Source organism: Calonectris borealis, chromosome 3 (assembly GCF_964195595.1).
Source record: "Calonectris borealis chromosome 3, bCalBor7.hap1.2, whole genome shotgun sequence".
NCBI classification, from domain to species: domain Eukaryota; kingdom Metazoa; phylum Chordata; class Aves; order Procellariiformes; family Procellariidae; genus Calonectris; species Calonectris borealis.
The window spans coordinates 127,539,908-127,552,533 of record NC_134314.1 but is presented as its reverse complement, the minus strand read 5'-3'; the positions used below and the strand labels follow the sequence as shown (position 1 = coordinate 127,552,533).

Sequence of the window (12,626 nt, the reverse complement as noted above, 5' to 3'; positions counted from 1 at the left end):
ACGCCTACCTTGCAAATACGATTTTTGGTGCAGGCACAGGGAGTTTTGGTCTGCTGGCAACATACATTCCTAGGAGATAACTGAAATATTACTTAACAGCAGTATCTCAAGTAGATTTCCATTATACTTCTAAAATAGTAGTTTTTAAATAGCCAAAAAAACCCATTTGTGAATCACTGGTTTGTAGCCAACACCCACCATGCCCTCCAGGATTTCCTTCCCTCAGGAGAACGTTGTAGGGCTGGCAGAAGGCCATTTCAGTGCTTTTACCAGGTGGGATGTTGATCGCTTGTTTCGTGGATGAGTTACCCCGAATCACAGACACGATCACGCGTGTGTCCTTCAGCCACAGTGCCAGCAGGTGCCCTGCGCTGAGCCTCCAGTGGAAGGAAGCCAGAAATCGCGCGTTTACAGCTGAGAAAGCTTACTGAACGCTCTCTCTTAGTTAAGTTCCGCCACGGTGAGCTTGAGAGCGTTGTGTGAGGTCTGTAACGACACGTGTGCTGGAAGGGGCAAAAGCCAGGCAGCGTTTGGGTCTGTGGCAGCGGTGTACGGTCAGCGTGCTGATCACATAAGTCAGCCCGCTACATTTCCTCTTTTCTAAAGCTATTGTGCAAGGTACAGGAGTTTCATAACTGGTGTCAGGCGGAAATCTGCCAGCCATTTGGCATATGAGTAGTTGAATTCTACCCAGAATACCAAGTTGACCTGCTGGACTGTTGCAATATAAAAACCCATTTTATTGTCTCATACAGTAGACGAAAACCAAACCAGCAGCAGCAGGATGATACAGCATTTAAATTCAAAGTCATTGTTCCTGATCATATCCTTATTTCTGATGGCTTAGCCGTCTGACAGAGGGAACTGAAAAAGGGGGAAGAGAGTCTTCTACCCAGATTTTTTTCCCCCCAGTCTTCTTGTGAAGCGTTAGAGAAATAAGCAAAAAGTTACTTACGTTTTAATCCTTCATTTAGGCAGTAGCTTTTAGAAAAGAGAAGACACTAAAAGCACTGTTCTCCTGACTTTAGATCTTTAACTTAGTTTCCCTAAATTTCTTTTACTTGCCTGAACAGTCGACTGGCCCAATCTTCTCATGGGCCCCACATGGACCAAAGTTTGTCTTTGGCCACACGCAAGCAACTTGTTGCGCAACCTGCCAAGCTTTAGGACGGGCTCCCCACCTCGCTATCTGCTCCCCGGCTTCCGACGAGCTTCAGCAGCAGCTCCTCCAGCTGCGCTGTTACCCTTAGCTGCCTTCATCCCAGCTCTGGGATTAAGCCAGAGGTCTCACTCGCTCGGGTCCACAGCAGCAAAGATGTATTCCAAGTCAACGTAGAGTAAGAAAAAATACAAACGTGTTCAGCCTTAGCTGACGTAATCTGTCATTGCAATGGGCTGGCTGAGTCCTCTCGTAAGGCTCTGGCAGCGGGTGAAAGTATTAGATTTGTGCAATCCCTTGCGACCGTTTTATTTTGAATCGAGGCTGCCCCATGTCTCCTTGGCTGCTCTTAGGAAAGGCAGTATAGACAGACTCGTGCCGTGCCGAGCTCTCGAGCCACGAGAGCTCAAGCCCCCGGTTTGGTGTGGACGCATGCGCCAGGGTGCCCCGCTGCAGAACGCAGACGGGCGGCACTGGTTGGGACGGCGTCGGACTTCCTCAGCACCCATCGGGCTAGGTCGTATTAAAGGAAACAGAAACCACAACACGCTAAACCTTCCTGCACGCCCCTCAGTTGTGGTAATTCGATAAGAATAGTTATTTTGCAGAATGGAAAGAATTCCACTTCCCCGCAGAGGAGGGAAGTCCCCAGCGCGATGGGGAAGCACAACCTCTCTGACTAAGCAGCCACAGCACCTCGGTGCCCCGCTGATGCCAACTTTTGCCGTTTTATGAGCAAATATGCTGTTGCCAAACCCATGAAATCTGTACCTGTTTCTCCATATTCCGCAGCCTCCGCTTCCCCTTGCACAGGAAGCAACATGCCCGCAGATGTTCCTACCCTGTGTCCGAACTACCGCAGCATACAAACCCGGAGATAAAGAACACGCTTTTCTCTTCCGCCCTCTCCCATCTCTCCCCGACCAACAGCTGATTTGGGAGACAATCGCCGAGGCGGCGGCGAGGGGAGCGGGGAAGATGCACGCGAAAAAACCCACAGGGCACGACAGACCACAAGTTGATACTGCTAGAAATAATTAATTCCAACATAAAGTTATGTTCCAACACATTTGAATCTAAAAGAAATGTGCAATTGAGAGTAACTTGCTGCTTTGACCCTCTCCCAGGCAAGCCCTGAGGCGCAGGAACCCGTCAGTACCAAAAACGGGGAAAAACAAGCCTCTTCTGGTATGCGGAAAGCAGAAAGCAGCACTGGAGGGCTGCAGGTTTCTGTGCTGCTCTCCTTAGATTTATGCCCGAGATACCATGCAGGTTTGCTTCTCAGCCTGAGAGGTACAGTTGCTTCCGTGCTCATTTAAGAACCAGTGACGTGGAAAATAACGTGAATGGCAGACAGCAAATTTGCAGCAATGATACCGATATCATCTGCAATTAGTCAAAGGGAATTACATCAAAGGAAAGTAGATTCGGGAAAGTGAATCATGCCGCTTAGATAAGATATTTATTTCTATAAGAAGAGTTCAAAGAATGAGCTGGTTTAGGTCCCGAAGCACAGGATTTATCCACGCAGAAAGAACAAACACCAGCAACAAGCACTTAAGAACCCCCCCAACTCACCTGCACAGGAACGCTTAGAACCGACTTGCGGGCTCCTCCTACACAACCCAAACCGCTGTAAGAACGGCAGCGCTCGCTTCTTGCGGAGACCTGCTGATTGAATGTCGGAAAATGAAGTCAGGATTTTCTACAGAAGATAAAGAGTCACATCATTATTGCTACGTCTTTGTTTGCATTTCCACTCAAAGACACCGCTCGAATATTGCGGCCGTTAGACTTCAGACAATAGGGATTCATTCTAGAGCTAATTTTTAATCGTTACTTAAACTCACAAATTATTGATTAGCTGCAAAACCGGATCAAAAAGCAGAGAGAATATTTATATAATAAATATTCTGCACAGCTGATAGACAGGGCTGAGAGGAGTCAGTGGCTCAGTGCAAGGCCAGACAGTCCCTGGGAAGTTTCACTTGGCTGAAGGGGTGAAATGAGACGATCAGTCTCAGAAGGATTTTCTCAAGTGGTAAAGAAATGCGAGGTATTATTCCCTCTCCCTGCGCGGAGGCAGACAAGCGCATTTCCTACTCATAAATATCTTACTTGTATAGCTATATGGATATGACTTACAGTTTTCATCCAGCACCCAAATCTAAGCCCACCTTAATAGGAGAAGCCCCTTTGAGGTCGGGTCTCCTGAAGGCTGGCGCTCATTCTCTCTGGATTTCAGCAGGTCTTGCACAGGTTCAGCTCTCCTCCCTTAAATTACATTTCCAGCACAAAAAAATATCCCCTGCAGAGAGACAGTGAACAAGTGGAAAACGACCTGTTTGAGGAATGAAAGCTCTTTATTGAGTCCTTGTGGGGAACCACGACCCTGCCTTGGTTCTGCTCTCAGCCGCGTCGTGTGTACTTTCCCTACTCACTCAGACAGTCCTTTCTCGCGTGCTGCTCTTCCTCCACAACCCCCAAAATAAGAGGTTGCCTTCAAAAAAAGAAAAGGAGAATAAATGAATACACAGAACGCGTGCTGGATGAAACAAATGTTAGAATAATGCCAGCACAGCGTGTCGGTAGAATAACCACTCGTACCAAAAAAATACTCTTTTTCACTTTGTCACTTCCAATCGTGATTTACTCGCAGCCAGCGGAAGAGACGCGGTTTGATGGGCGCTGTGCTAGAATATAGCTGCTCCATCTTCCCAAAGAAGGAAGCACAGGCTGAGTTTCAAGAGCAGCGCAGCTGTATTTAGATGCAGGAAGGAAGGATCGTCGGGGAGAAATGGCTGTCTACAGGGGGTCACCCCAAGTTGAAAGCAGGAGCAAGAATCTCTCCTGACATGTCCAAAATGCTCTTAATTTCCTGTCTCTTCTACTAAAGCAGGCTCGGATCTGTCTGAAGAATGGATGACTTCGGGGCAATTCCCAGAACCTGCCAGGGCAGGAAAGTGCCTGGTAAGACTAGAAAGGGAGCGTAAACAAGCTTGGGGTTTTCCAGCCCCCCAGGACTGGGCAGGGGAGCCTCTGGGCTGCCGCAAGACTTCCCATCACTGGCAGTTACAAAAGAGCGGAAAAAAATACCAAGAGCGGAAAAAGCGGAGCAGATGACAGAGCTCTACACCTCGTGCAATCTGTTGACTCCCCTTCTGTTGGCATCCCGACTCGAACTAGCTGCAAACAAAGAGCGCATCTTTCAAGGCAGCACTACAAACCCTCAGAAAATCTCCTGGTGGTTTTTTCCCCCTAGTTAAAGTGCGCAAAAAGTACGATCGCTCACTTTGCAGGAGCACTTCTGGCGCGCAAGACCGTATTCGCACCTAAGAGAGCCCAATACGAAAACCTCCCCGTCTCAGGAAACGCACCCCACAACAAATCACGTTACGGGAGGAAATCAGTTTTATAACCCTGCGGTCACGCTTGGTGCTTCCAGACCTTCCCCGCGACGCCGCTGGCCCCGGCGGGGCTGGGCGGTTCCCGGGGGTGTCCCAGCCCGCCCCGCCCCGCTCCGGCACTACAAAAAGCAGCGGCGGCAGCGGCGGCAGGTACCGGTGGGGGAGCCGCGCTGAGGGGAGCGGGTAAGAGGAGGGTAAGAGGGATGGGGAAGGTGGCTGGAAGTACGAGGGAGCTGTTAGCCGTCTTCCAGCCTTAAATCTGCAACGGGCTTGCTTACCCCTGTGGTGCCGCGGCTCCCGGCTGCAGGTTGTTCCTGCTCGGTGCGAGGCGATGCGCGGTGGTCTGGCGGTGGGGTCCTGCTGGCAGCGGAGGGTCCAGGGGACGGAGCTGGGAAGTCGTTGGGGTCCCTTCTCGTCAGTTCAACTTGACGGTGCAAGTCTGGTGGGCGGCAAAGGGGACTATGATAACGCCAGGTTGATCACCTGAAGGTCCGCACCTGCGTTTTCACGTAATAAATACAAGACTTGGACCGGAGGTGTCAGGAAACCGGTGACAGGCGGCCCCGGGGCAGGGGAGAGCTGGGCAGTGACGCTACCAGGCAATGGGAAGTCTCCAAAGATGAGCGATGCAGGGGCAGTGACCTCTCCTGGTGCAGGCTGCCTCGTACAAGCCTCTGATATCCTGCTTCAAAGCAAACTTACTCTTTTCCTTACTCCGACAGGTAAGGCTAAATAAGTGGTGACTGGTAAATTCTCGGCAGAGAGCAAACCACCAAGGGGATGGGATCACAAGAGGATAGGTGATGGCACAGTTAGAGGGGCTCCCTGCCACTGAATACGCTACCCCAGTGGCTGAACAGGTTTTGGACGGGTCAGACTTACCTGGTTGTTGTGCGCCAGGACGAGAGACGTAAAACCCGAGTCGCGAGCAGTGGTTACGAAAGCGCGTTTCAGATTATCCAACGGAAAGATGGTATTGCAAAGGCTGCTCGCTACCTGTCTGGGGTGGGGGGGGAATAAATAATTAAAAAAAAAAAAATGTAAAAAATCACTCAGACTTTATCTACAATGATCTGAAATGAATTTTGCTTTCTTTCAAATCGTTCTCCAACACCATCTTTTAGCATTGCCTCTTGAAAATAATAATGAAGCAAGATGTATTTTTTATGTAGATAAAAAGAGATTCACAGATACAACTAATGAAACAATTTCTACACTTGCAAGTAAACTACGATTTTTTTTTTAAGGGTATTCATTAACACAGAGCCTATTATAATGATGGATTTTACATTTTTTTTCGCCAGGATGAGGATCCTTATTGGAAGCCTTCACTTCTACTTCATTTCTTCCTTATTCAGTAGAGTAAATGGATTCCTAACTCTGAGAACACCTACAGCCTATGCCTTCCCGTTTTATAACTACTCCTATTTAAACCTCTCTTCTGTATCAGAAGCACAAGCTCCAAAAACGGCAAGAGCTCTCAATTTCTCACATAACGTTATTGAAAAAATAACCAAGAGAGACTTGGAAGGTTTTGACACGCTGGAAGTTTTAGACCTTTCCTACAATCAGATTAAGGACATTGAACCTGGTGCGTTTGAGAGGCTGCTCAGCCTTGTTTCTGTGAATTTATCATTTAATGATAAGAAACTTCTCGTATCGGGTCTCCCACCCCACCTGAAGCTCTCACCCGCTAGCGAAGCCTCCGGGTCTTTACAGCTTTATAAGTATTTTGACAGATCACCAGAGGCTGCTCTGGAGCCTTCTGCATCCGCCGAGGAGCTGCCGCATTCGGGAGGTCCGTCTGTCCTGCAAAACGTTCCTCTGAGGCTCAGACGAAGTACAGAGCATCTTCTTCGAAGGGCAGAGAAAAATGTAACGGTCTCTCCAACAGCTGCATTAAGGCCTGATTTCTGCGGAGTACCAATAAACGGGATACTCGATCTGTCAAACAGCAAACTCTCCGAGGAAGAGCTGACATTAAAACTGGATCCGGATCTCTGCCAAGCTCAGCTGGAGAGTATTTTGGAGCTTGACATTAGTCACAGTGACCTGGAAATGGATCTTCTATCGCTCTCCGTCCTGTTTTTGCCAATGAAAAACGTGCAGTCCGTTGATGCCAGTTACAACAAATTAACAATTAACGTTCTAGACGCTGAGGCGATCTGTAAATTCCCATTCAGCAAGCTTTTGTTTTTAAATATTAGCAACAATCCCATAAACAGCTTGGATACGCTGTGTCTCCCTTCAACCATCAAGGTAATTGATTTGTCCTTCACCAACATAAGTCAAATACCCCAAAATTTTGCTAAAAAAATGCTTAACTTAGAAAACATGTATATTCAAGGAAATGACTTCGTATATACTGTACGTCCAGAAGTCACTAATGCAGTTGCCAAATTTCCCCCTGGGACTGTACGTATTAATGCCATTTCATTTGTCAGAAACCAGGCTGGTACACCCATCGAAAGCCTTCCGAAGAAGGTAAAACACCTGAAAATGTCCAACTGCTCCATCGTAGAACTGCCGGAATGGTTTGCTGACACAATGGAAGAATTAGTATTTTTGGATCTCAGCAGCAACCGGATTGCTGTGCTTCCTGACCTACCTCCCTCCCTGCAGCATCTCGACATAAGCAACAGCGATATTAAAATAATACCCCCTAGTTTTAAATCTGTCTCCAACTTAACAATATTTAATATTCAAAATAATAAAATTACGGATATGCATCCAGAGTACTTCCCGTTGACTTTAACAAAATGTGATATTAGTAAAAATAAGTTGAACATGTTGTCATTAACTGACGCCCTGCAGAAACTCGAATATCTTAATGTTTCTGGAAACCTAATCACCAGACTGGAAGCCGCCAGCCACCTTTCTGCCCTCGCTAATCTGGACAGTAGCCACAACCTAATTTCAGAACTCCCTGATCGCTTTGGGGAATCTCTTCCAATGCTGAAATATTTTAATTTGTCAGGGAATAAGATCTCCTTTCTACAGCGTGGCTCTCTCCCGGCTTCTCTGATTGAGTTAGACATCAGCGACAACGCCATTACTACCATCGTGGAGGACACTTTTGGCCAGTTAACGAGTTTGAGTGTTTTGACTGTGCAAGGTAAACATTTTTTTTGCAACTGTGACTTGTACTGGTTTGTGAATGTCTACATCCACCACCCCCATTTGCAGATAAATGGCAAAGGACACCTCAGGTGCAGCTTTCCACCAGACAGAAGGGGCTCGCTGGTGGAGAGCAGCAACCTCACGCTTCTGCGCTGCTCCCTGGGCATCCAGATGGCTATCACAGCTTGCGTTGCCATCCTGGTCGTTCTGGCCTTAACAGGCTTATGCTGGCGGTTTGACGGGCTGTGGTACGTGCGAATGGGTTGGTACTGGTGTATGGCGAAGAGGAAGCAGTACGAGAAGAGGCCAGAAAACAAGCTCTTCGATGCCTTCGTTTCATACAGCGAACAAGATGCACACTGGACAAAAGAGAATCTACTGGAGAAACTGGAAACTGACGGGTTCAAGATATGTTACCACGAGAGGGATTTCAAACCGGGGCATCCTGTACTCGGTAACATTTTTTACTGCATAGAGAACAGCCATAAAGTCCTTTTTGTTCTCTCTCCCAGTTTTGTAAACAGCTGCTGGTGTCAGTATGAACTGTATTTTGCTGAGCATCGGGTCCTGAATGAAAATCAGGATTCCCTCATCATGATTGTGCTGGAAGACCTCCCGCCCAACAGCGTGCCGCAGAAGTTCAGCAAACTCAGGAAACTGCTGAAAAGAAAAACCTACTTAAAGTGGAGCCCTGAGGAACACAAACAGAAAATGTTCTGGCGTCAGCTAGCGGCTGTCTTAAAAACAAGCAACGAGCCACTTGTGAGAGCAGAAAACGGATCCGCTCGGGATGTGTACGAGATGGAATGAGATACAAGAACGTGTAAAGGTTGTCCTGGAAAGGCTGTGGTCAAATAAAAGCGTTTCTGTCTTTACCTCCTGCAAGGGTTGCTGTGTTGCAATGAGGGTTTGTGTTGGCTCAGTCCCAGGAGAGGTTACTAGCAGGTTTGTAGCATGCACGTTATTCCGTCTGATAAAAGAATCCGTTATCCGGAGCGCTGAGAGCCGAGCACTGATAAACAGCCGTTTCTTCCTGGGTGCTTGATTTTCTTCAGGTATCTTCGGCATTTCGTACAATGCTGTGGATGTCACCTGAAAGGAAGAACAGCTGGAGTCACACTGCATGTCCTAACCGTCTTTTTGAGATTATTGCAGAAATAATGACAAGCGATGTCATTCAAAGGTAAAGTTGTAGTTCAGATTCACGGTTCTAGTACAGCTTAAGATGGGAACACAGAGAGTGTACATCTAAGAAAAAACACAAACCATGACACTACACAGGTACGCTTTCCTTCTGGGGCTTAGCGAGAAAAGATCAAAGACTGACTGAATGCAGCCGTCGGAGAGACGCAATTGCAAATCCACACTGCTACGTCATTTGGCTTAAGTGACTGGTGGAAGAGATCAGACCTTAAAATCTTTTATAATGACAGATTAACATATACAACCAGACAATCAAAAAAGAGCCAGCTGAGCGTGCCAGTCTCTACTGTTAAATAATTGGTGTGAGCTTTATTTAAATGCTGTTATCACAAACCTCTGAAGATTAAGCAAGAAAGTTCTGTATAATATTATTTAGACTTCGGAAAGTTTCACTTGACACAATCAGCCTGACCCATTCCAGATGAATTCAGTGCTCGCTCTGCATAGCCCTTGTCATCACCTAGTGCTACTTAATAATTTTATTTATTATATTTGAAAAAATAAAAAAAAAATCAGCTGATCTAATGTCCAGTTTCAAGAAAAATCGGCAGCCTGTGACACTAAATAAATACCAGGTTGACCAAATCATTTAGCGTAGCACAAGCTGGGCTCACTCAAACGATGAGCAAACCTAAATGACTTACCAGCAGAAGACCACAGACCCAGAAATAGAGAACCTCGATGTACAACATGTGGGACAGCACGTTTGAAACACATACTCTGAAAAAGAATTAGCTCTGCTGTGACAAAGTAAGTTCAGTATCATCCTGTTTGATGCCAAAAGGGGAAACGTGAAACAAACAGAAAGAGATATCAGCGAATAGAGCAACTCTTCTGCAATGTATTTCGAAAAGGAAAAGATCCAGCTGGAGCAGTACGTGGTTTTCACCCTCGCTGTGCTGCTTCCCAGTAAAAAGGAAAAACCCCACGTTGCAGCACGTAGCATGTTTGTCTCTTGGGACCGTGGTTCAGGGACAGCTTTTGTAACGAATGAAACCGTTTTTCCAATACTAAACATAAACCCATTTTAAATAGGAATTGACAACAACCTGTTGTCAGCATTTATTAGCACGTAATAAATGACATTTTACAGTCAATTTGCCAGTCCTGATTGAACTTAAGGACACTGTACTTAGTATATCCACGAAGCGCAGTGCTTGAAGTTGACAATAACCAAAGAGCTATTCAATTCAAAGAAATCTGCATCAATCGCACTGCAGGACAGAACCAGTGCTCAATCCTCCATCCACCTGTGGCACCGCCGCAAATACACTCCTCCTAAAGACTTAAAAAAAAATTTTTAAAAACCCGTACAAAACAGACAGAAGGCAAACCCAGAAAACGTCCACAGGACTCCACCTTAACCCCTGCAAGTCTATTCCATTATTTTAAGATATGACACCACCTGCCTTTTCTCAGTTTCCATCGTGAACATCTCGCGTTGCTCTGCAGCCCTGCTTCGCTACCTCGTGGAAGAAGGTGAAGAGATAATGGTGCAGGTAAGCACAACCCTCGCAGTTCAGAAGTCCCTTTATTTTTTATTCCCTGCACTGCAAGTGGAAGGGTACTGATGATTATATGGGGGATAATTTTCACAGCTTTCCTAACAAGCGACAAATTACGTACCTAAACCATACATACCATAAAACACCACAAAATTATTAGGCATGGAGCCTTCTTGACTATCGTCTGTCCAATTTTTGCATCTTGCCCTCCCCAGCTTGCTGAAGCTAAGGCAGACTGGCTCTGTGACTTAAGAGAAAAACGTACCCCGCCTTACAGAAACCTCTCTAATCTCTAGTCTAAAAAGTGCTGAGGTGGCGCCCAACTGTTGAACATTCTTTAGCAACTTTTTGAGATTGTGTAGATATTGTTTAAAATTATTTGGCATTAGCAGCTTTTAGGTTTTATGTATAAAGGATAAAAAATATAATACTGCAGGCCACCAGCTGAAAAAGTCAACTCTTATTCCTATAAAGCAAGATCTATGACTTAAAAAGACTGTAAATCATAAAGTCTTTCAAATACTTTTGATGATGTAAACCACTAGAAGGCACTTGTTAGTGAGATCAGCCCCAAGTAATTAATTAGCTGTTTTTCTAATAAGCTGCTTTATGCTTTCTTTGAGGCCGCTCCTTATTTCATGAGATGCCCCGGCCAAACTGTTAGTAGCACACCTGACACCGCAAACGCAGATTTTCAATAATAAAGCAGAAACAGTCCTTGGGCCAAATATCGTGACAGCGGCCAACATCAGCAACTTCAAAAGAAGCTGAAAAGCACACTGAAAACATACATTGGATAACACGTTCCGCCACAATGGGTTCATCTTAACCCCAGAAATCAGAGGTTGCTTTAATTCCTGGAGTATAAAATTTTACATATATTCCAAAACGTGTCGGCATTAACTGTCAGGCTCCCGACATTCGTATTACCCACGTGAAGTACCTGTTAAACCTTCCTAGTTTTTTCTAAACAGTTCTGTAGCGATGAGGTCCGCAGCGTACGTACCGGGTGTAAGGAAAGCACAGCACTTTATGAGTCTTGGATTTGCCCTCTTTCATATTCGTGAGGTGCTTTCTTGAGTTACGGACCGCACTAACTACAGACCTACTTTTTCTAAACCATTCCGTATTCACATACTTTTATCGCTTATTCTCTTACCCACCTCCTCTCTTCACATACATTTTCCATCTCCTTCGTCCAGCACTCTGTTGCTCAATTAGATTGCTCCTTTTTTAACCACGCCGTCACGCTTTACTGGTTCTGTACTCAGCAGAAGAGGTTCTGATACAACAAGGGGGCTAAAGGAAAAAAGAAGATTTATACTCCAGAAGAGTCTAAAACAATTATTTTATCATATGATAACTGATCACTTCAGTTTATAATTCTCTTCAAAGAAATTGTACCTCCATATTTTCAAAATCCAATCTCTACTTACGACATCCATAAACCTCCCCCCAAACAGTTATTTAGTACAACTGACAACTTAAATCGGACTTTGTTCCTACTGCAGATTAAAAGGCGTTGCACCTTCCCATCTGACACTATAAACATATTAACACATTGGTTGTATTAAGAACACAGCTGGCACCGGGAGTTAACAGAAGAGCAGTATTACCAAGTGCCTTGAAGGGACTTCAGTTCTTTTGTCTTAATAATACATCACATAAAGGCAATAAAACCTCCTTCTACCCTAAAGCTGTACCCTTCTTGCTTTACTCCCACATGAACACTCAAAGCAAACGACTTTTAAGAATAAGGTGCGAGGGATTTAATCTTCTGTCACGTGATGAAGTTCACGTGATCCAAACCAAACGCACAGCAGGAGCCGTACATACATGCAGCAAACCCAAAAACTGCTTAACGTTAAAACCAGCCTTAATGCACATCTTCAACTCGCTTAAAGTACATACAGGACCCCATCTTGCAACCACCTTTGGGGTCCTGCCCTATAGTCCTTACGGTCTGAAACTGTAATTGCTCAAACTAAGAACGTATAGTTTGAGACAAAATGACAGGATCCCACATACTTTTTCCCTCCAAATTAGGACGCTTTGCATTAAAGAGAAATGCAATGACAGAAAAAACAAAGATGACAGATCTTTTAGTTATCTTTTATAATTATTTTAGAAAGAACCATGTTATTCGTTTATAGAGAAAAATATCTGGGCAGAGAGAAAAGACTTATGGAAATAATTTCAATTTTACATTTGTATTAGAAAGTTGTTCACATC

General features: G+C 45.4%; 1 protein-coding gene and 1 long non-coding RNA gene across 3 annotated transcripts; one reads left to right on the top strand and one right to left on the bottom strand.

Moving 5' to 3' along the window:
- Positions 1 to 3,447: 3,447 nt before the first annotated feature.
- On the top strand, positions 3,448 to 8,572 carry LOC142081181 (toll-like receptor 2). Of its 2 annotated transcripts, XM_075147824.1 has the most exons (3): positions 5,494 to 5,539; positions 5,871 to 7,681; positions 7,907 to 8,572. In XM_075147824.1, the coding sequence occupies exons 2-3, from the start codon at positions 5,872 to 5,874 to the stop codon at positions 8,494 to 8,496; spliced, it is 2,400 nt and encodes a 799-aa protein (XP_075003925.1). In that variant the 5' UTR covers positions 5,494 to 5,539; position 5,871; the 3' UTR covers positions 8,497 to 8,572. The 2 variants fall into 2 exon arrangements, with proteins under 2 accessions (XP_075003924.1, XP_075003925.1); XM_075147823.1 differs by lacking the exon at positions 5,494 to 5,539 and adding an exon at positions 3,448 to 4,749 and having other exon boundaries at positions 5,871 to 8,572.
- On the bottom strand, positions 4,921 to 11,624 carry LOC142081188 (uncharacterized). The gene is made up of 4 exons (XR_012673268.1): positions 11,558 to 11,624; positions 8,563 to 10,167; positions 5,449 to 5,566; positions 4,921 to 5,005 (listed from the first exon to the last, which is right to left on the bottom strand). It is a non-coding gene; the product is annotated as an uncharacterized LOC142081188 (long non-coding RNA).
- Positions 11,625 to 12,626: the final 1,002 nt, after the last annotated feature.